The 23177-nt window shown below is 45.1% G+C and overlaps 2 protein-coding genes across 2 annotated transcripts in view; one reads left to right on the forward strand and one right to left on the reverse strand.

The window, feature by feature from the left end:
* The window catches only part of LOC128259881 (rho GTPase-activating protein gacU), a 59454-nt gene that overhangs the window by 17715 nt on the left and 18562 nt on the right, over positions 1-23177 (forward strand). Inside the window, exon 3 of the mRNA XM_052992496.1 lies at positions 2993-3080. Within this exon, the coding sequence (XP_052848456.1) occupies positions 3062-3080 (19 nt within the window). The 5' untranslated portion in view covers positions 2993-3061. The remainder of the gene's footprint in view (positions 1-2992; positions 3081-23177) is intronic.
* Positions 12659-13254, reverse strand: LOC128259742 (NADH dehydrogenase [ubiquinone] 1 alpha subcomplex subunit 7). Its single transcript, XM_052992293.1, is given in 2 exon segments — positions 12659-12748; positions 12751-13254. Coding segments are annotated over 2 exon segments (447 nt in total). The 5' UTR covers positions 13172-13254; the 3' UTR covers positions 12659-12722.

The raw sequence follows: 23177 nt of genomic DNA on the forward strand, positions 1-23177 counted from the left end.
AACTTTTTAGTTAAACAATTTTTGAACGGATTCTATGATGTTTCGTTCGACGCTTATTCGAAGTCATAAAGTATTTTGAGTCTTGACAACAGCTCCGATTTTTGTATTTTTTTGTTAAGGCTGGTTAGGCTCACATTTAAGTTTTAACGATAATTTTTTTCAGGGACCGTAATAATTATAAGCAATATTTAAAAAAAAAAACAAAAATAATAGTTACTATATTTTGGCTTTTTATCAGCTTTGCCCAGAAATAATTATAAGTTTTGAGTTTTATTATATTAGTTAGTTATTTCAAAGCAAGACAATATATCGCTCAGAAATAATGATTATTTTTTAATTCAAAACCTTATTGCGGTCATTCTTTACGGCTGACAAAACTATCATGTGTACTTGTTGGTTTAACCACGAAGTACATTCATAATTCAGATTAATTTAAAATTAATAAATAAAATGTTTTTAGAACTGCGACCTAAGTAATGTATTTTGTAAGCTGTAACTTCAAATGTCGGCTGTGATTTAAAATATTCGTTTATCGGAATAAAGCACTTCACCTTTTATATTTGAGAGGGCGTTTCACTTTTACACAACTTAGGGAAAAACAAAATCATTGCAAAGACCGTTAATGCACACAGATACCCATATGCGACAGACAGACAATAGGCACTCGCACACAGTCGCCAGTTTTCCACGCCCCATATTGACAATGTGCGAGTCTGTTGCACCTGCAGGGATCCAAGAGTCCTTTCTCCTTGCTCCTTGCTTTTCAACCGGCAGCTGCGTTGCACTTTTTGTTGGCCGCCTTCTGTGCTATAAACAAATAAAATTCCTTCCACTGCCAACCATTCACATATATATTCACCCCACCTCGGCCGTGTTCCTCAGTGTTTGCCTAGACATTGCATTTTTACCTCCTATGCCGATTCACGCGCTGTTGCACAAAGCAAAGTCGTCGTTTCCTGCCCCCCAGCTTTCCCCCTTCTGTCAAGGCTCAATTGCTAGGCTACGTTTCGCCGACTCCTCGAGTTTCCCATGCGAGGAGCGCCTGGCTGGAAAATGCGAGCTGCAAAATGCGGCGCGTCAAACAAATAGAAAAATGTTGCACGTGGCTGGGAAAATTAAAATAAATCAGAGCCGGCAGAGCAGCGCACTGGCTGGTTTAAAGACTTGCCAGAAGTTTAAACATTGCATGCAGAGAAGGGAAATATTCGAGAAAAATGTGAGCTTGTAGCTATTTTAAATTCTTGAAGCCATCTAAGTTTATAATTCGTGACCCCTGATTGATTCTGCACCCCCGATTGAACTGATTTATGTTTGTTCTTATGCCAGTTAGGCAAAATGGGCAAAGCATTTTTAACAGATTGAGGATAACACAGTAAAAGACTTCTTGTTCCATCAAAATTAAAAGAAAGATTCAAATTTTAATGTTTTAAGGTAATGGAAAGGTTTTTGAGAACACATCTACCACAAAGTTGAAGTCAGAATTTGTTTAAGTTTGTTTAAGGCAGCCATTAAGCGACAGCTACCGCAACGGAGGCGACGCTAAAGCGACCCTCAAATCCTGTTAACGAGACAGCAGGAGACACAAACACACCAGGGCATACACACCCGCACACACACACACACCCACACACACACACTCATGCCACGCACATCCGTCACAGCACAGACACAAACCCACCGCAGGCGCTAACTAGCGTGGACACAAACACGCAGGACCAACAAAAACAACAACGAGGACGAGGACGGGAATAGTTTTTGAGCAGCCAAAGCGTTTCGGGGGATCGGGGGATCGGGGGGCTAAAACTGAAGAGTTTATAAAATTAACATCGTCATGACATCCCAGCAGACGCCGGCAGTGCACTCGGGTCCCCGTGCAGCCCATTCGGAATATCCTTTGAGCCCGTTGTCGCTGCTCCCGCATTGCATTTGTATGGAGATCTCCTACGGAGATGGCGATGGCGATGGCGATGGAGATGGAGATGGCTGATTTATGGGAGGGCGTGTGTCTGGGCGAGTGTTTACGTCTCGTGTCGTGTTGGCATTTGTCGTTACAAACTTAATTAATGCCATGTCGGGGAGGAGAGCGAGGCCCGCTCGGCTGTGAGCTCTTGACTTTTGTCGAGCCAGGCAAAAATGTGCAACCAGGACACGCTGTCAGTTTCAGCTGACGTTTGGTGTTTCGGCTGCCGAGTTCTCGTTCAGGAGCTGTTCAGCACCACCACCCCGCTCCAGAAATGTGCCGCAGATTAATCGGGAGCAGACTAGAATGGAAATATAATTTTGGAGCATTTGCAATCGTTATTTGGGGATTTTTGATGAAAGTCATCGCCTGGCAACGCCGCAATCCTTCGGCGAAATCCCCCCCAGCTTATGACAACTTGACTGGAGGGCAGGCCCACCTCCTTGGGTCTTAATTTCGGTAATGCCTATCTGCTTACCCGACTGGCAGCCAGTTGTTATTGTTTACAGGACTCTCGTCAGGAGCCAGGAGTCCTGATTGTTTGCCCGGGCCCTGCCAAGCTCCTATCCACTTGTTTGCTATTTGACTTAATTTAATGAAAATGTTGCAACCTGCAATTTACAAAACTAACGCCAACAAAACTTGAGATTGTTTGCTCGCCCCCTCTTCGCCTTCTTGGGCCACTACAACGTCTTGGGTCTCCTGCAATTGCTCCTGGGATGCGGGCTCAGTTCTAAGTACACATCGAGAACGAGAACGAGCACGAGAACAAGAACGCTGCCATCATTTTGCTGGATGGAGAAGTCAAACAAACGAATGCAAAAGGTTTTTAACTGCCTCAAGTAGTCGCAAAAGTAAAAATGTGCTAAAGTGGCAGAAGACGATGACGATGACGGCGGTGGTGGTGTTTGCCGAAGTGCTGGGCTGAAGTCTCTGCCCCATTATGGTGATTGCATCCGGGCTCTCCAGTTATATCATAGAAACTCTTAAGTCATCCATAAATCTGATCATTTCATTCCCTTCGTCTTTCAGTTCTCCACACTGGCTCTGCTGTACTGAACCCGGCCTGCATTGCTCTCATCTATGCGCAACTAATTTGCAATGATGAGCTATCAGAAAGGTAAGTCGCCAATCAGAGGATACATTCATTACCTTCCTGGCCGTGACACATGCCAAATTACTGGCCATCCATTAGCGCAGGCCTAGCCCAGCAGGTCAATCGATTGGTAAACATTTCGAATACATTTCGATGCCACATGTGTAACATTTTTTACGGCATTGGCCAAATCTCTGCCACAATACAATTTACAGTAAATCAGCTAAAAGCGAAATTACGCGGGTCATTCTCAGACAATTTGCTCGACGAGGACAACAAAAGATAGGAATGCGTTCGAGCGTTAAGAAGGCACCGGAATAGAGACCCACGGACGGAAAAGTTGCAATTGATGCTGAGCCGGGTGGCCACGATACAATCGAACAAAGGAGACTGCTGCATACTTTCGGGGGTTGGTCGTGGCCAGTCTGCCAACTAATGAGCTTCCATGAATCGACATGAATTGGGGGCCCTATTGAGCCGCATTGAAAGCCCTTCCTGCTAGTTTCAAAATTAATTGCCACCAGTTCTCTGCTGGCTGTGCCGGCTAAAAACGCGTCGGCTCAGTGGCTTAGGCGGTGCCCGCGTGGCTAACAATGTTACCAATCTGCTGCGCCGTTCAATTAACTTGTGCGACAATCCAATCAAAAGTGTATTAAAGGCCCGTTTACGGGACCATCGCCATCGCCATCGACATCGTCATCGCCTACGCCATTCCCGATCCGGGATGCGGCTACGGGGCCATTTTGGAGAGCCAGCCGCTGTCGATAACAGCAATTACATAAATGTTTTTATGGCAGAGGTTTTGTGAGGGGGCCTCGCCTATCGCGATGCAAAGTGCTGGAGCGCCAACAATCGGCTGACCAAATGCGATTTAATGGCGCCGCTGAAACAGCTGCAGCTCAATGTGTCCGCACGCAAAAAGTACTTTGCTAATTAGGGCAGACACTTGCATTGTAGCGCATACGACATGTTGGCCGATGAGTATGTCCGCAGGAGGGAGTTATTATCAGGATTTGTAGCTCTTATCTCCTCTGAATTTCCCCCAGATATATGAGCCCCATTCACATTACCAGGCAACGCCATTCTAGTCCTTTGTCTAATTTATTTAGCTACTTGTAATATTTAATAAAACGTTCAATCGGTCCTGGAGACACACAAACACACACACTTGGCCGCCTGAGTTCAGACAATCAGAATTTTTATTTACATGGCTGGGCGAGGAGAAACGGAGAAACACGTGCCTTGCTGCCCCTCGACACGAACTACATAAACAAGCGAAAGCGAACGAGGAGGGCCCCAGCCCCTTTTCCGCCTTACTTACTACCAAATCTGGGAGGGAGTCTGGAGAAAACTTTTCCAATTTTCCCCTTTTTATCGTAAATTACGCACGATTCAATATTTGGCCTTTTCACTGGCTTGTGTTTTGTCTCTGCGTCGTCTGCCTTTTTTCTGCCTGACTAGCTTCGAGAGTGGGTTCAAGGGGCGGACAACTGGGGAATGGGGCTTGCCATTTGCCCCCACTTTGGCTTTGCTATTTTGCTATTTCTTCTGTGTCTCCCTATCGTAAATAAGAAATCTTATACGTGCGTAGGCCTCTCATGAGATACAGTTTAACCCTGCCCCCTGGCCGCCGAACTCATTTTCTTTATGAATGAACCAAAAGTTAGTTTCACTTTTGTTCCTGAGCGGCCCGATCCCTCTAATCGAAATTGGCCACGGTTCACAAGTGTAATGATTGTTTTTCGATGCGGGGTAATTTATTTAGCATTATTTATAAGGATGTTAGCGAAAGGGAGGGGGAAAGTTTTTCCTATTGTTTATTGTAGGTCCAGGCACAGCAGTAGACTGGAGTTGGATATTAGTAAGACTTTTGCGGGGGTGCTGGAGCTTATCCCCAATTGGTCAAGTAAAAACTTAAACTAAGCTAATACGCGGCACTCAAAAAAAACTGCGAAATGCTGTTTATTGCGAGATCGTCAAGTGATTGTAATTTTACATTTCCGATCCAACTTTATCGCTCGGCAAAGATGAGCGAATATAAAAAACCAGATAACTAAGAGCGATTTCGGACGATGAACTATTTTAAACTATTCAGTTTAAAAAATTTAAACATCTAGGATATAGGAAATATAACTTTAATAATAAATGCATATTATGTGCAGTTCATGTATGTGGTAATTTCCACGGACAAACTTGTCAATGCTCTGCCGCTGCTCTGCGGGTAATCATTAACCGTGGTAATCTCTGCTTCGGAATAACAAATATGTTAAAGTTTCAAAATTTTCATCATTGCAGAGGGTATTATTCTATTAATCAATAAGCTTGCAAAGTTGTGAATGAGTCATTTCCGACCCTTAGAAGATATGTTTACTTTTTTATCAGCATAATAGAAGAGTCAATCTAGCCTTGTCCTTCTGTCTGTCCTTCCGTTTTACGCAAACTAGTCCTTCAATCTATCTGAATGAATTTTAGCAAAAGTCTTTTATTCTATTGCAGGTACACGTAACAACCGGAGCTGTAGAAATGGTTTACTATTTCAGAACTACAATTTTAAATTTATTAAAATCGGACTCCGATATTGTAGAAACGAACGAGAAAATCGTCGGAAAATCGACTTAGTTTGATTGTTTTTGAGAATATGCGTCTAAAAATTGAGATATAGTCGTTGTGAACAATTATTAATTTTGTTACAACAACATACAATTTTTGCTATGTTTTCCTTGAAGAGATACATTTTTATCAGATTAGAATTCTTTGGTTCTAAAGACCTCATCTGCAAGTAGATGGACAGAAAAATAAGTCTTCCAAAAGATTTCCTTGGCTGCTGCATACAAAATCAGAGCATGACAACGACCTCAACACGTTTCTGAGGCGTTCGTAGAGCCTCTTTCCCCCGAAATGCCTCCTTTTGGTCAGGCCCCGAAACACACACACAGGCGCAGACACCAACACAAGCACAGGCAACCGCTTCGTCGGTGTGTGTCGCTGCTCTGCGCCCAATTGTATGCAACGGCTTTTGTGTCAAAATTTTTATGCCGTGCATGGCACGCAAACGTGTGCAAAAAAAGATAGAGCAGTGGAGTGGAGTGAATAGTCAAACGTAGACCCGAAACTAGAGGAACAACAATGACAGGGGTAGTAAATTGAAAGCCCGAAGACACGGAATCGGTAGACCAGAAGGTGGGGGTAGGAGCCAGTACTAGACGACCGAACTGATTCAATTAAATCAGTCCAATTGAAGCGGCTGACGAAATGTGTGGAGAATGTGTGCATGGAATATTTAAGCTGCCACAAAGGCCATCGGCAGACAACGCACTTACTGCAACCTCAGGACGGGACTCTGTTTAAATTGCGGCTTAAAGCCAGCCCAGATCAGAGCAGGACGAACCTTCATCATTACTGCCGGCCAACTCTTGCAGCCAAATGTTACCGCCGAAAAAGTTGTCGCATCGCGATTTATACAAATAACTGAACACTTTGTTTGCGCCACACTTGCGCGCGTATTTTTTAATGTCCCGACACTTTTTGCCGCATGTTTGCAGCGGAATCAGCGAACCAAGCGCCCAACAACAGTCGCGCCTGGACTGGAGTTGGAGCTGGAGCTGGATCCCGTGACTTTTGTCGCGTATCGTATTAATATCTCAATTTATAGCAATTTATAAAAATATGAAAAACGCTCGAATGGGTGGAAAACTGTGCGCAGTGGCGGGCCACCCCGGAAATAAAATTTAAATGTGCCTTTTTGTAGTCGGCTCCCCATCCTCCATCCTCCATCCTCCGCATCCGCCCACATTTGCATGGCCGCCAGTTGCGCCTAACGAAGCCCCCGGGGAGTGCAAGTGGAAGCTTCAGCTCTCGCCGTTTAAGTGAGGATTTGTGCTGGGCGGCTTTAAAAGAGATTCCAATGCAAATTTCTATATGCCCCAAACTGGGAGGGCTTCTGGCATGGCATGGCTCCGAGAAGGGAAAACTTTTTAGCACCCAGGCATTGGGCTCTGTGTGAAAATCACTCAAAATTGTGTTTAACTAAGCGTAAAAATTATAAGCAAATTAATTTGCACAAATCACAACAACAGCAGGGGCAACAAGCCCAACAATAGTGGCTGTTCCTGCACCAGAAACTTTTATGAAACAATCAGGCAAAGGCAAAAGCTCTGTTCCGTCGTTCTCTGGGCCTGGTCTGGGTCTGTTCCATTGGCTCGTCCGGATCCTCTAGATCCCCTCCAGATCCCCGGCCCGAAGCCACTGACGCGGCAGCAAAGGCAACCAAGGCGGAGCCCAGAGTGGGAATAACCGACAATTTATCTGCATAAAAGCGCAGTGTGCAACTTTGACGGGGATGTCTGTCCTGATGCGGATTGATGGGTGTGGGCTCGGAAAACTTTGCCGGCTCTGCCGCTGGAAATTGTACTCCAGTCCATGGCCGTGCGGGGGAAATGGGAGATTAAAGATTGAAACGGGACAGTTATAGGAAATATTTCAATTACTTTCTTAAATTACGCAAGACCCAAAGCAACCCCCGTTGTTACGGTTGACAAGTACAATTAAAACTTAGAATCAACAAAATTTCAAGAGCAACATAACTTAAACACCCCCAGTGAAATCATTGCCATCATTAATTTGCACACAACAAAGGCGCTGACTGGAAGTGTCCTTTGGAGTTCACGAAAGGGTCGGTCAGCCAAGGGGATGATTTGGCCTGGAGATTCTTTAGCCATTTTTAATTGACTGCAATCGGGAAGTATTTGCTACAGTTGCTGTTGCCTTTCCATTTAGAAAAATCAACAATTAAACGGGCCAAAAAGGGTGAGGACTCACCCACTTGAGTCACATGTGCCCAGGACTTCTGACGTCGCCCAAGGCTTCCAAAGGAGTTTCCCAAATTTATGCCTTGACTTGGCAGTGGGCTCATTAGAGCGGCCGAAAGCGGGGGCGGGGGCGGTGGCGGTGGCGGAGGCAACGCCCATTTGCATTTTGTAAATTGTTGCCAACGCAGCCCTGAAATATTTGACAAGGGAGGCGTGGCCCGACCCCCAAACATTGTTTGCTGGCATTGTCTGCGTTTAATTATGGGCGCAAATAAATGTCTGTCACTTTGGGTTGTGTGGTCCCCGCGCCTTGAGTTATGTGCAGAGTTTTAATGAGCCATCGACAGTGCTGGCTGTGTTGGCGGCTTAGAAGGTGGCAAATACTCGTCTGTACTGGCCCCCTAATCGTGGCTTAGCTATAAGTTTCAGGACCAGCTTGGGAATCGTTTAATCTGGCCTTAACGAGCGCCTGACTCCTTTCGCCCACGCCCATCCATCATACGCCCCGTGCCACCCTCTCGGTTGGAGGCCAAACCAACCCCCTCATTAACGCCCCAATAATTAAACTCAATTAATGGCCGAATGACCAATCAACTGGCACTGCCAGGGCACATCAAAGGCAACTCCGAAATGCATCGACCTTTGGTCGACCCCCCATACTTATTCCGCCCTCTCCGCAAAGGGTCGGCCCTGAAAACATGTCTCTGGGGCCACCCGCTAACAACTTCATTTGTCTCCGTTAAGACCCGTCCTGGCTCAGCATCCAAGACTCCTGACAAACTCCTTTCCCTGTCCCCGGGTAATCCCGGTCGGATGGGAAGTGGGAGTGGCGAATCAGGGCAAACCACACGCTGTGTTGTGCTTATCTTGACAGCAAACATTTACAAAAAGAAAACAGCGAGTGGGGAGCACGTCTTTATCGCAGCCGAACAAGGCATTTCCAATTTTCCTTTCGGGTTGCGATCTGGCTTTTAAATACTCCGGAGGTAGATTAATCATCCCACTCCCACTCGCACTCCGATTACCTGCTCGCTTCGCAAGCAACTTCCTCCAAATCCAATTATAATTGCGCTTATCAAAATAAGTTTTCGATACTTGTTGGCCTGACTGACTCCTGGCGGGAAGGAGATCAAGGGAAGCGGGGCAGAAAGACGGTGTCTCTGCCAATTTCACCAATATGGCAATTTAATCCACACAATCAGTTTAAGGCATCGCCATTTATCTTGCCAGCAGCGGAGGGTGGGACTGCTTGTATTAGTTTTCCCCCCCGACCTGCGGTTACCAATTGGGGATTTCTTTCCTCCGCATCGCTGTCAATTACCTCAAGTTTAATTGAAGGTGAAATTGTGTCAGAGCACAAGAGCAAAAGTTGATGTGGTCAGCCGTTCCGGGGTAAGATTTTGGCCCAAAAGTTATTGCCAATGAAAAATGATATCTCTTGTGATGTGTGGATGGTGGGGTGGATTAGTGAAGGAAATAGTGGGTAGTTTGAAGGTAGTGTGAAATTATTTGATTAGCTTTTATTTGGCAGCGCATTGTTGGCTAAGAAATTAGAGTTCCCTCGCAAACAACTCCGAATCAAATAGAGGACCTCCTTGCCTTACACTTTCGGTTAGAAGCCCTGCTTTTCTATCGGAGCAGTAAAACTTCATCATATCCCTAAGAAATATTCAGTATGTGAGAAATTGGCGGCACGACATCACAAATGCACTACTATATTAATTTGTTATTGGCTAAATGTAAGAGTACATGGAAATTAAAGACGTTATAGTTGTTTTGGGTGTTGTTGCTGTTTATTTAAGTTTCAAACATCCGAGTAATTAGCTTCATTAAAATAACTAATATCATTTCTTCAATTGTGCATTATCAAAAGTCGCAAATTAAAAAAGAAATAAAATCAATTTAATATGAAGAGTATAAGGTCTAACAAGAGGTCGCCCGTGTCGTTGGACCTAATAAATATATTTAGTTTTAAGCCGAATATGAACGGTTTTGGTTGTTAATGCTCAAAGAACTTAATTGAACTCATTGCATTGTTAGTCACCTAATCAAGCCATACTTTAAAGAGAACAGCCCAATTGGAGTTTTATAAAATATATTATCTAGTTGTTAAATATTCTGAGATCAAGTAAGATGCTTTAATTTTACCTAGTTTCTTGACATTTGCTTGACAGGCTATCAAAATTGTGACACAGCGCAAGCAGATAAGCACAATTTTTACCGGCAGTGGAACCAATGCAGAGTCTCGCTTAATTACATCCGCTGTGGGGGCTGTGGAATGAATTCGGAGGGCGGACGGCTCGCACTTTCCATTTCATTTTGGGGAAATATAATAAATTCGCTCTTAAAATTCATTTCATTAAACACTCGCCATGAGCTACTACCCACCAACAGGACAAGGACAAAGGAGCGCCGCAGCAAGGAAGTCTTTTGTTTATACTCAAGTTCCGTTCCCCCAGCTTTCAGCCCTCAGCCCTCAGCCTTCAGCCGAACTCGGGCAAATTAAGCAAGCTGACAATTTTCTCTCTCTAAACTGTACAACAACTTAATGAGCCTGCATAACTTTGCGACAACAGCAGAAGGCGGAAGGCAAGAGCTAAGGACTTTCCCCCAATTTTGGGAGGGCGGCAGATAAAAAAAGCACGTAAACTTGGCCGGAGGCGTCTCACTCGCAAACGGTGGCAAAAGTCATTATTCACTGTACTAGCGCGACTCCCAACCTCGTAGCGCCAGCTGAAAAATAATCAACTTTTGCACGACTGTCACCCCCCAACCGCCCACCATTCCACGGTGGCAAGTTCGGCGCAAAGTTTCATGCCCGGCGTGGAGACAACTTCCGTGCTGCCTGCGGCCCAATGTTGCATATGGTGAATGGCGAATGGTGAATGGTGTGTGGCGAATGGCGATGTCCTAGTCCAAGTCTGGCCAGGCTCCCCTTACAAATGACGCATTAATGAAGTGATTTTGCTTTGGTAGAATTTGACTTTTTAGATTTTCCCCATTCCAAGCTCCAAGATGCGACCGTGACACGCTCAATTTTTGTGAGCTCAAGCAAGCATTTTTTACTAATAATGCTGAATAATATGTTATTAAAAAACATAATTTTATTTAAAGTTTTTTTTTTTCTAATTTATTTGTTTGTACTTGGTGTCACTATCATGTTGCCTCAAGAGAAACTTATATTTGATATACTAGTCACGAAATCCTTTTCTGCAAATCATTTTACATTTGTTTTGCATCAACTTTGACTGTAAGTGAGCTAGTTGTTATTCCAGTTTACCCATTTTAAGCAGTTTAAATAATTTCAAATTGCAGAAGCCTTATAAAATATTTCAGCTTAAGTGTCACAACATTTAATTGTGCTTTTCCAGGACCCATTTGGCAGCCCAGTCTCGTGTCACGCTCCCATCTCGACGCCCAGCACTCATTAACTTCCGCTTGAAGCTCGGTTGGTCTGGTCCGCGTCCCATTCCGTCCAACTTCCCGTTTGTTGCTTTATGCAAATGTTTTTCTTGTTATTATTGCCTGGCCGCGATTCCAGTTGCCTGTTGTGTTTGCTGCTTTGGTTTTGCTTTTGGTTTTATAGGAAAACACGCAAAGCAAACAAAGTTGGCTCTGCTCAGTGTTTTCTTACATGAGAGTTTTCCCTTCGGTTTGTTTGTACATATTTTAATTACGCGTCTCTGATTGGGAAGCATTTGTGGCGGGAGCTCGACATTCAGCGACTCTGCGGCACAGCTGTCGCTATATAAAGGCAATTTTTCGGTTCCCCCAAGTGGTTGACATTTCGGGGATGCGGGTTCAAGGGCGGGTTGAAAGGGTGCGGAAGTGAGTGTTTGCTTTGTGGGCATCGCGTTTTTTGGATATTTGTTTTCTTGAGTGCGTCCAGCCAGAGTGATTTTTGCAGGGAATTAGCATTGCAGGCTCCAAGGCGGCACAGTTGCTGCAAACAGCCTCATGGTTAAATTAGCCAGAGCTTTCCCATTCATATGGGGCAATAAAAACCAGCTCCGGCCAGCACTCACTCGAAGCCAAGAAAAGAAATCCGGATGGCAGTCATATAGGGCGTGCCACAGTTTCGGATCGAGTCCCATATTTCGCCAACTGCCGGCGGATGAAGAGCCCGGCAACATGTTGACTTGACAGTCTGAAGTTTCCGGGCAATTGACACCCTTTTTCAATCCAACAGGGCAACCCTCCACTCAATCTGGCTCTTCGCGCTACAAGGGTAATTTCAATAAATCGAGGGGCGCCACCCTCAGCGCGGCAGAATATTACTTTTTGCATAACGCACAAAACTTGATTATATTTTCTCTTCTATTCGAATGGTGGCAGTATCCTTTGGCGTGGGTGGAGCAGAATGCGTCAAAATCAAACGCCAATCAATAAATCGATGGGCGAAAGTCATCAGCATAAATTTTGCTGCCCAGACAATTAACAGTCGACCTGCAATCATCATTAACAATGGCCCATAATCCACTCAACATCGGGCAAATTGCCTCGTTTTAAATTGTAAATATAAACTTTGATAGCATTAAACGTTATTAAGCCTGCAAATTTATTGTTGTGGCCGGTGGCGAACCCTTTGGATCCGATTTTGCCGCCTTCCCAGCCTGTGCCTTCGATAATTGTGTGCTTAATTAAATTTTCATGCAGGTGCCATAAATGATTTTCACCCCTGACGTCTAATTAGATTTACATTTTTACGACCTGTCTGCATTGACTCCTCGGTGAATCCTATTAATAGTCCTGCTCAAGGTCGTAAATACCTGCAAAGCACACGCAATGGGACAGTCAATTAGTCAAACACTTTATTCGTTTTCAACGGGATGTCAACACAGGAACACGGGAAACTCGTCTAACGAGGTCCCTCCCAGGAATGCACTTCCCGGGAGTGGGAAGCTTCTTGACGCCGGAGTTCTCCCTTCGATCGCAGTGTCCTGCATCGGCATCCTCGGATTCCGGAGCAGCAGCTCCCTCCATCGGGACCTCTCCAGTCTTGGCCTGAGCATCTTTGGCCGCCTCTTTGGTTGCTTCTTTGGCTGCTTCTTTGGCCAGCGCTTGTTTGTGCTCCTGCACCAGATCGACGGCTGGCTTGACCAACCGCCGGGGATCCCTGGCGTAGTAGTAGTTGGCAAACAGGTTCTCCGAGGGACCCTGGGGAACCGCCGGGGGCGGCTGAGTCCGCGGGGAGACGGTGTCGGCAAAGCGCAGGGCCGTCTTGTGGGTGCGGCCCAGGAGGAAGTTGCGCAAGCGACTCAGGAACTCTGCCACGTCGCGGTGCTTGAGATTCGGCTTGGGGGGCATCTCTGATTGGGTGTTGGGTGTCGGGCTGTCGGAAATTTAGACTCGAGTCCTAAGTGACTACTAAGTCAACTGGCAGTAGATTGCTCGTGCACAGCAATCCCTTCCGCAGTTTCCACACGAATTGACGCGACAGTGTGGCGCCACCCCACAGCGGATGACTCAATTCAATAAGCGTCAATCTTTCCACGCGCTCGGCTGTCAATCAGCTCGGCATCGAAATCTGCCAGCGATGAGTTTCAATTATGGCCACAGAAAAGAAACAATGCGGCTAAGGCGCCCCATGGCCAAAAATAGAAACATTCGCAGTATCATCGAAGACAGCGCAAAAAGTCGACATTGAAATTAATAAAAACACTTCAATTTCCGATGCCAATCAAGGCGGCGGTCCACCCCCATCCACCATGTGTCGCCAGTGTGACAGGAGCACGCGTCGGGCTTTACTGTACTTAGGGCGGTACAGCACGTCCGGCTGTCAGCCTGTCAGCCTGTTAGCCGGAGCGCCAGCACCCGGAGCGCCGGATTTCAGCCTGCGAACATGAGCCGGAGTCCGAAGATGTTAATCACGGATACCGATCCGTGAGCTCCGTGAGCTCAGTGAGCTCCGCTCGCATTGCATCAGATAAGCAGCTTGTCGAGATTTACGAAATCGAGCTGATTATGTCCTTGTGCGACGAGGTCTCCTTGGACGCGTGTCAAAGGGTGGCCCGGTAGTTTGCGAACGCTGCTGATGTGTTTACCTTTTGGCTTTTCAGGGAAAGTCCCGGGAAGGGCAGGTCGAGGGGTAGAACCAACGAAAGAAGAGTCGTTGGCTATGGAAAATGCATAAATCAGATTGACTCCTCGCCCAATTTGATTACAATTTACGGCACACGCGGAAATCGCTCGCGATAAGCTCGGCAAGCTAAATATCAGGTTAACATTCGTTTGGGATGGGAAAAATCCGGAGAAATTGATTCAATGTGTGAGAAAAAAATGAATACGGTGTGGAAAGAATGGGCATTTCAATTTGCTGTGATTCAGATTTCGGGCAAAGGCTCTAGAATAATGCACAGTCAATGTCGCTTAAAAGTACGCTCTAGAATAAAATTTGTAAAACAAGGATAATGCAGGACGAAACGAATATTTTTTTAAATTAAAAAAAAATGTATATTTTAAAGACGAAAGAGGAAAGAGGAAAACCAGCTCACATTTGGGGATATTAACCTAACCAAATTTGTCATCCAGCGTCACATTGCCTGAAACCTAAAGATACGATTCTTCCATCTAATTGATCAAATTTTTGCGAACATGGAAATTAGATTAAGGGAGGTTTTGCTGCAGTCGTGATTTGCCTTATGTCCTTGGTTTTTAGTTATTTTCAGTAAGGCAAGGTAACAGACCTTAAAGTGACATTCGACTCGCCGCTGTCTTTCTGGGGTGGTTCATCTGGGGTTCGGGACGGGAAGGCACATGCGGTCGCTGTGTGTTCGCTCTCTGATTGAACTAATTGACACATGTGAGGAGAAATGTACCAAAATATCGGTTTGGGATTTCGAAATTCGAGCCAGGGTTGGACCAGAGGTGGCAAGCTCCCTGAACTTTCCCTCTCACCGTTGGCCTCTATCGCCGCCGCTCCATCTGCTTGTTGTAACACGATATGTCAACAATATCCAGAGGTCGCAGCAAACTTTAAAAGAAGCCGGGAAACCCATGGCGATGCGGTGCGGCGAAAGTAAAAGCAGCGAAGGTCAACATCATCAAAATGTCTGTCTGGGCTCGGGACAAACATCTGAGAAGCAGACTCTGGTCCAGCAGCACACACATGCTCCAAGGATCTGGCTTGTGTCCTGCTCCTGCTGCTCCCGGTATCGTCGTAGTGAAAATGATAATGTTAAAGTTTTACAACTTAAGTCGTCAAAGTCAAACACACTCTAGGGAAATTACAAACACATTCGAGACAAGAATGTGAAGCACGAAAGTCGTTGTCCGCCGAGGGGCAGGCGAATGGGGGGCTAAGGGGTGAGGGGGATGGTACTGGGAAGGTCAAGAGATGAGGGTGGCCCACAACTTTCCGTACCGAGTGGTGTGATGAAATATACGTACACTGCACGTCCTCCCAACTTTACCTGCACAAATCTTGAGCTCACTATCCTTGGTTGTTTGGCGCTTTTGGCTTTTACAGTGCTTCGGGGTGGAATTAGTGACAGACCCTTGCCCGCACCTCATCCCTGGCCCAGTTGCGCCATTAGCATAAATAAGCGTTTCTAAGTACGCCCCATAAAGGTGTAAATGCTCTGGTATTATTAGCCAAAGGCGAGCCCAGGGACCCAAAGACAAGAACAGCTGAGGGGCGGTCCGGCGAAACCGCTGGAAGCTCTTGAGTGACTTTTGCTAGCGCTAAAATTTTATAGCCGCCAACTCACATAAAATTTGCTCTCCAAGTATTTCATAAAATTTTGTTGCGCATCAAAATTGAGGGACCTGCAGCGAATCCCAGTTATCTGTAGGACGTCGAAATGATGGGTTGGAAATGAAATTTTATTAAATGACTGTCAAGTTCCTGGCTACTTGGCTACTTGGCCACTTGGCCACTTGGCTTAGCTGTGAAATTAGCAGGCGCTGGTGGCAGATCGACGGCCCTTCCTGATTTTGGCTGGCTAAGCAAATGGGTCAAGTTAAAGATACTGACGCTGGGGATGGCACTGAGCGCCAGGCAAGAAGTGTAACAATGTTGCGGTAACTGGCAAACGGAAGTGGTGATGCAGTTCATATTTCAGCTCCAGGGTTAGCCAAACCTTTGCCCAGTTATCTTCGGAAAAGTTTTGCCTGCTCGGAATGTTTTTGGCACAAAAGTTTCCTCCTGCGGCCAAATGGCATTCCTCCTCAAGAGCAACCGAGTGCAAGGAACCTATCGAGCACCCGGCGACGGCCTCCTGCCGCTCATTAAAATGTCCCAAACGTTCTGTTTATGCACCGGGAACCCCCTTTCTTTACTTTTTACGCACCCATTGGCACGGCAAGTGAACACTGGCTTTATTCGTTTCATGCCCACGTTTATTGTTTTCCCAGTCGTTTCCAGCATCTTATCAATTTGACTCAAAGGCACAGGCTCCGAGCAATAAAAGAGTAACCATTGTTTCCTGCGCCGTCCTCCTTCCGTTCGCCTCTGACGCTGATAATGAAGACAGCAACAACATTGTCTTCCTCTGGCAGGCCCAGAACGTGACTGCCTTATCAATGCGTCTTATTGCCATGACGCAGCCGCCCTGCTCGTGCTCCTGCCCGTGTGCCACGCCCCCCTTCAGATATCGCTGAAGCAATTAAAATTTGTAGCTATTGGTGGAGTTCGGTAGAGAATTCGATAGAGGCGCCATCGTTTGCAAATCATTTCACAGTTGCTCAAGAATCCTCCTCCCCCCCCCCCCCCAGCCTCACAATTCCCCGGGGGCTCCCCCATCGTTCATTTTTCATACTGACAGCCCAATGGGCGTTAATTGCGTGGGTTTGAGTTTGGGTTTGGTTAGGGCTACGGCGTCAGATAAGCGCGCGTGATTTTTCTACGAATTTTGTGCCCAGCGGGCATCCAGCTCCCTCCCCACAGCCACAGCCACACCCACACCACACCCACTCAGGGGGATGAAGCCAGGCCTTGTTATGTGGCGCGATTCACATTACTCCCCCAATCGGCGATTTAAATGAGGCTGACTCCAGCTTTCCAGCCTCTTCAGCCGCGCATTCGGTGGCAGGCGGCGATAAGAAAAAGATGCCAGAGTTCTGAAACCAAGAAACGGAGGATGAAATACCATTTTTGAATTGGCAAAACGTGCAGCAAATGGCTTAATTACGTCTGAAGAGATGAACTTTGACTCCAACTCAGCAACGAAGTGGGCAGGCATTTTGTTATGGTTCCTTGACTGGCCACAAGATGAGCCACATATCAAAAGACTCATGATATACTAAGGATATTACGAATTTTTGTTATTTATTATTGGGCAAAGTTACAGTTGTAGGTATATGAAATTATAAACGAATGATTGATTCGATTGATGCCATTGACTTAGCTATAGGGTCAACTTATACTAACTCTCCCAGTCCTACATTACATACTTTTGAAAGCATCTGCTCTGTGTGCATCGAGGGGATGCATTTATCATATCAATATCTTTGTGGCTGCCACTGTAGGTGCTAACAAATGATTCCCTGCTCCGCACTCCGCAACTCCCCCTCCTGAAACATCCATTTAAATGCGCATATTTCACAGTCAACATGCCTTGACAACATGCCCTACCGGCTTTCTTCTTGGCCTGCTCTAAATATGTAAACAAATAGTTTTGGCAATTGCCAAGTGGGGCATGTCAGACCCGAGTTCCAGGCCGGTTGCAACCCCAGTTCCCAGTTCCCTGTTTCCTGTTCCCGCAGGTCGTCCCGTCGGGCTGCATGTTGTGGCATGCGGTTGTGCAACGGCAACAACTTTTGCAACATGCACCAGACGACTGACTCCGTTCCCCTTCCTCGGCGAGTGCCACCTATGCGAGGATGGCAAAATAAACGAGGCCTTAAATCGAACTCTGTACACGGGTCGAGCTGGGTCGGAGGCCGGGATCGTCTCGTTTGAGGTTAACGTAATTTAAGGCAGCAGGAGCCGGGTCGCAGGGCACTAGGACTGGAGAGCTGGTGGACCCCAGTGACTGCCCATTTAACATGCTGCCGACGTGCGTGGCTCCGTGTGTGAGGGTGGCAATTTCGCAAATTATAAATTTTCCACCTGCGCAATGTGCCGGCTGCCTCTGCCCCCCACGTCCCTCCATCGGGAGGGCTGTTGGGGAAAGTTGTACGCGCACCGAACTGCTTCCTGCCCGCCGACAACAATCCGAGAATTGATCGCTGTTTCCGGCTTCTCTATTGCTTCGTTGTTGTTCGGGATATTAAGTCGACGACACCGAACACAGGTTGCATGCGTGTACAGTGCTCACCCGAAACAGTGTACTTTTAGAGTGGTGAGTGGGCATGCACCACCTGCAACCCTTTGATTTTGCTATTAACTATTTCAGATGCAAACGAAAATACCTTTTACCAATGAAAGTAATATCTTACGAACTTCAAACCAGACAAAAGCTATTTTTTTAGGCACTATAAGACAATTACCTTTTTGTACTATTTATTTACAAAATTTAATTAAAATATTGATTGGGTGCATGTTGGGTAACTATGTAGATATCGTGCAATAATAGTGCTCCCAGCTGGTGACACCCAATAACAGAAACTTGCCACAGAACAAAACGTAAAAGGCAACAATTTGTGTAAGAGCAAATTAAATATTGTAACTGTGAGATAAATTCGATACTGCCGCATGAGGTCAACTGGGTATCAGGCGCCTCCTTCCTTCCCCGTTGTCTCGATGATTGCATAAGCAAGGTGGAAGAAGGAGAGGGGCCTGAAATCGAAAGATGTAAACAATATGCAAAACATAACGGAGGCGAGCGGGCCAGACTCAGAAATGCATATCACGAATACGCAGTGGAGTTCGCTACATGACTTTGCATATTGAGGAGCAGGAAAAACACAGGGCGGAGGCATGAGAACAAGGTCAACCTTTATCAATCCAACATCAAATGTTTATAAATCCCGGATGGGGCTCGAACTTGGAGTTCAGTGTCTGCTCTGCATAAAGGTTCAATAAATGTCGCAGAATAAATATTTAATGAACATAAACACAAGACACAAACATCGATGGCAAACTGCACGGCTAAATATTGAAATAAAATCTAGGCAAGAAAATCACCCCCCCTCCCCCCATTTTCCTCCCTCGTCTTAGGTCTCTGTTGCGACATCAATTTGCATTTGATGGCGAATGGGAAATTAAGGGGCGAAATGCTTTATGCCGCCTGCTCGAACTTCCTCCGTTTATCGATCGCCCAGTTGACATTGCATCGATATCGGGCGAAAGTTAACAAGCGGCAGGCCATAACAAGCCAGTATATGATACTGTAAGTGTTCGATTTAAAAGCTTTTCTCTGCTTTTCCTCATCGCTTGTTTGTCTTTCGTTCTCTGTTTGCTGTCGCGTCTCGTCTCCTGCATTTGGTCTTCAATAAGGACCTGACTTCAGTTCAATCTGACGGTAAAATATCTTGCAGGAGAAATCGCATGGCAAGGCAGAGATATACCTCAATCAAGCCTTTATTATTCACGCGATTAATATGCAATTAATATTCGATATTTTGAGCAACTTTTCTATACAATTAATTAAATTTCCGCCCCTTCTCGTCCGGGGTAACACACTTTTGTGTCACATCAGCGAATTGCAATCCGCCGCACACCCAACGAACCTGCCTATGCACACTCATTAACACAACAATAAAGTACAATCGCCGCCCCCTTCTCCGCGAGGGGGCGTGGACAATTAATGTGACTGACACACATGCAGATTTTGCCGCCGTTCGCGTTGTCATATTTGATTTACAGTTGCAATTTACGCACTTTCCGCAGGAGGAGGCCCAGGATCGGGAGCAGCGATGGGTGTGGATGTGGGTGAGGGTGTGGATGTGGGTATGAGGCTGGCCGACAGCTGTCCACGTCAGCATCCGGCTTCTGTTTGATGTTGTTAATTGATTTTCAAAGTCAACTGGCGTGGATTGGTGGGTACTGCTGGGGATTGGTGGGGACTGGAGGGAGGCCTGCTTTCGCTTTCGCCACGCTCGGAGATTAGCAGGGCAGTGTAAAATGCATCTCCATTGAGGCGCAAGCGACATAAAACCAATTCCCAATCCGCATTCGCTGGACAATTTACAGACTGTGTGTCCCGACCCCGCCCCCATCGCCCCCATCGCCCCCCTTCCCGCCCCTGGTGTGCATTGTAAGTGCAGTGGAGCGCACTTGCAGCTGCAATTGCCGAGTGGATTTCGGAGTTGTTCCTGCTGCACGGCACGTGGGGCGGTGGGGCGGTGGTGCGGTGGTGCGGTGGTGCGGTGGTTGGTGGGCTCGTGTTTGTTTTATGTGTGGCAATTGTCAGCGTCCCATCGACATGGGACTGTATCTGTTGTCTGCCCGGCATGCGGTTCAATCAAAGCGATTTTCAATGTCCACAAAATTTCGGAAAAGGACATTTTGGTAATTTCAACGACGTCACCCTCCGAATCAGGAGCGGACTTGATTCCGCTGCGGTTTTTTAGGGCCCATTGAAGTCGATCTTGTTTAGTTGGGCAAACTATAAAGCTGTGCTAGCCTTGACCATAAAATATCCAATCAGTTTGTAAAAGATGCCAAGTAAAATTTATCAAGTGGCCGTTACTTTTGCGATGCAAAAGTGATTTGAATAGAATTTAAAAGCGTAGAACCATTAAAATTTGTAAAGACTAATGCCATTATATTCCAAGGAAACTTATTTATTGGTTTGACTTACATTAAATCTAATCGCTGTGAAAAATGTACCCTCCTTCTCTATAATTTTAATCAGCTTTAGCAGTTGCAATATTTGTTCGTTTTTTCGTTTAAGGATGCTAACAAGTTTTAGATATCTGATTGAGGATTTTATACCTTAGCAGAGGGAATTGTATTCATATTATACAGTGAATTTTTTTTTTGATTAACATCACTAGGAATGTCGATCTAGCGCTGTGCGTCTGTAGGTCCGTGTGTCCGTTTCTTCGCAAACTACTCTCTCAGATTTAAAAGTATCTTGATGAAACATTTCCAAACGTCTTATTTCAATTACCCAGTAGTATATAAGTCAGACCGAAACAAATAGGACCACTATATCACATAGCTATCATAGTAACAATAGAAAAATCAGTGAAAAAAGACCGGAAAAAACAATGAACGAAAATAAAACTTCGCAGTTTTTCAATTTATTCGAATACACATCGAGATATTGTTAAAGGTTCAAATTTCAGAACAATGGGTTTAATTTAATCAACGATTAGTAAAGCGTAAACATCGAAAAGTTAAATAGTTTTTATAAATATTTACTTGTAATAGCTGCAACGTGCTTATTTCTTTTTTAGAAAAGTTGTAATGTTACTTATTGATTTAAGGGCTAGGAAAGAACGGCCAAACTCGCAAATCGTCATTAATTTTTAACCTTGTTGCATTAAATTAAGCTGTTTGTTGCTGTTTCTTGTAAGATCAAGTCAAGATCAAGAATCAATCTGACCACCTGGGGCAGCAATGGTAAACAGCAAAACATCTATGTCCTTGGACATACTTTAACTTTTTAAAACTGGCGCCCAAAAGACCCGCAATCCATCACCAGCCTTGCTGTTGTTAATGAGTTTGGTTTTACTGTTTAAATTTAAACGTGTTCGGCGACGGGAGGACGGGCGGGACAAGGGTTGGCTTGCAAGCGGATGGCTACAGTTCTAAAGTGTATTTGCATTCAACGCTAAATGCATTGCAGCAGGATGGGATGGATTGCAGCCTGCGGGAGGGAAAACATGACAGTTGCATTAATTTTGATTGCGTAAATATTTTAAGTGTGCGGATTGCGAGAGCCCTCCCTCAAAAATGTTTGCCCATGGCCCATTGCCTGGTGAGTGGGTTGGGCTGGGCTGCACGAATTAAGTGATTGCAATTGAGATGAGCTGATTGTGAAATCTGGGTGAGCCCAGCTCGCTGCATTTTAAAGTTTGTTGAAGGACTTGCAGCTAATGGTGAACCTCCCGATGCTTCGGCTCAGTTCGATGAACTCCTGAATGGAGTTCAACTCGAGCATTGGCAACTTTTCTAATTAAGCAACAACTGCCACTCCACCCTTGTTTTCTGGGTCCCATTCCCAGATGTTGCTAATTTCAGACGCTAATAAAATGATTCAACCACAAATGTTTGAGGGCAAAAACTGCTATGGAATTTATGGGCACGTAGCTGACATAAAACTTTCAGATGGATCTTCGGATCCCTCGCATGATGTGATAATTTACTGAACAGCCTCTGCGCAGCTAACACGCTCCGGAGACAATTTACAAGATGCAAACATCAAATTTTATGATGTCTAGGCCATAATTAATCGAGATTTGTTGTGAAGGTGGCTGAGGCTGAAGCTCATAAAACTTAAGCAACCTCTTAATGAATATTAACTTAACTTGACTTTTATGAATTCCCGTTCTATTTTCCTTCCTAATCCTCGCCCGTCTCGACTCCTTTTATAAATGCTTATTCTATTTATTTGCCACTTCTCCCGTTTATTTGCGCTTTCCAGACCCTGTCTGACCTTAGCAGCTCAACTGCAATTAAACCTTAACCACATTATCTCCAGCTCCGTTTCTTCCCAACAGCGCCATTACAAGTTTTTCGCTTTCGGTCGACCAATACCGCAAAGTCTGCGGCATGTGGAGAATTTTCCCATAAGACTGCAATTTTGTCCAGAGTATTATTTAAAGGGGCACATCAGCATTTGGTTGAACTTTGGTAGGGCGAAATACTGAAATACCCTCCCATTTTAACCTTTTAAAGTTTTTTTATTATCAACAAATAAGAATAATTCAAGCATAAGAGATAAATCTAAAGAAGATAAGATAAATCTAAAGGAAAGGAAAAAAAAAAAAAAAAATATATATATATATATATATATATATATAATCATTTAAATAAGTTTGAAAGTTACCAAAATATAAAAAATTTTAAATCTATATATAAGTTTACTACTATATTGTAGCAGATTTTTTTTTTCCATTGAAAGCTATCAAAATAATCGTTGATCCCGAGTTAAATATCCTGTGGCTTCTTATCTCCATTGCGCACTGGGCCAGAAAGCTAATTTTTTGGCCAAAAATCTGGTAAATGACGTCAATACGAAGGATTAAGAATTAATTTTGGCTTTAGCATACTTTTGGGCTGCATTAGACTTCTAAACTACCTCTCCTGCGCTAGAATTTTTAAACTACCTGCTCCCTTAAAACCTCAATTCTCGAAAACTAAAGCAAAACAGCGCAGTTGAAATTGGTAGTTAATTGATCAAAGAATTTAGTTGTAAAGGACTTGACATTATATTCCGAGGGTAACCTGAAATTAATCTTAAAACGAAATCTTAATTCG

Source organism: Drosophila gunungcola, assembly GCF_025200985.1.
Source record: "Drosophila gunungcola strain Sukarami chromosome 3L unlocalized genomic scaffold, Dgunungcola_SK_2 000009F, whole genome shotgun sequence".
Taxonomy (NCBI): domain Eukaryota; kingdom Metazoa; phylum Arthropoda; class Insecta; order Diptera; family Drosophilidae; genus Drosophila; species Drosophila gunungcola.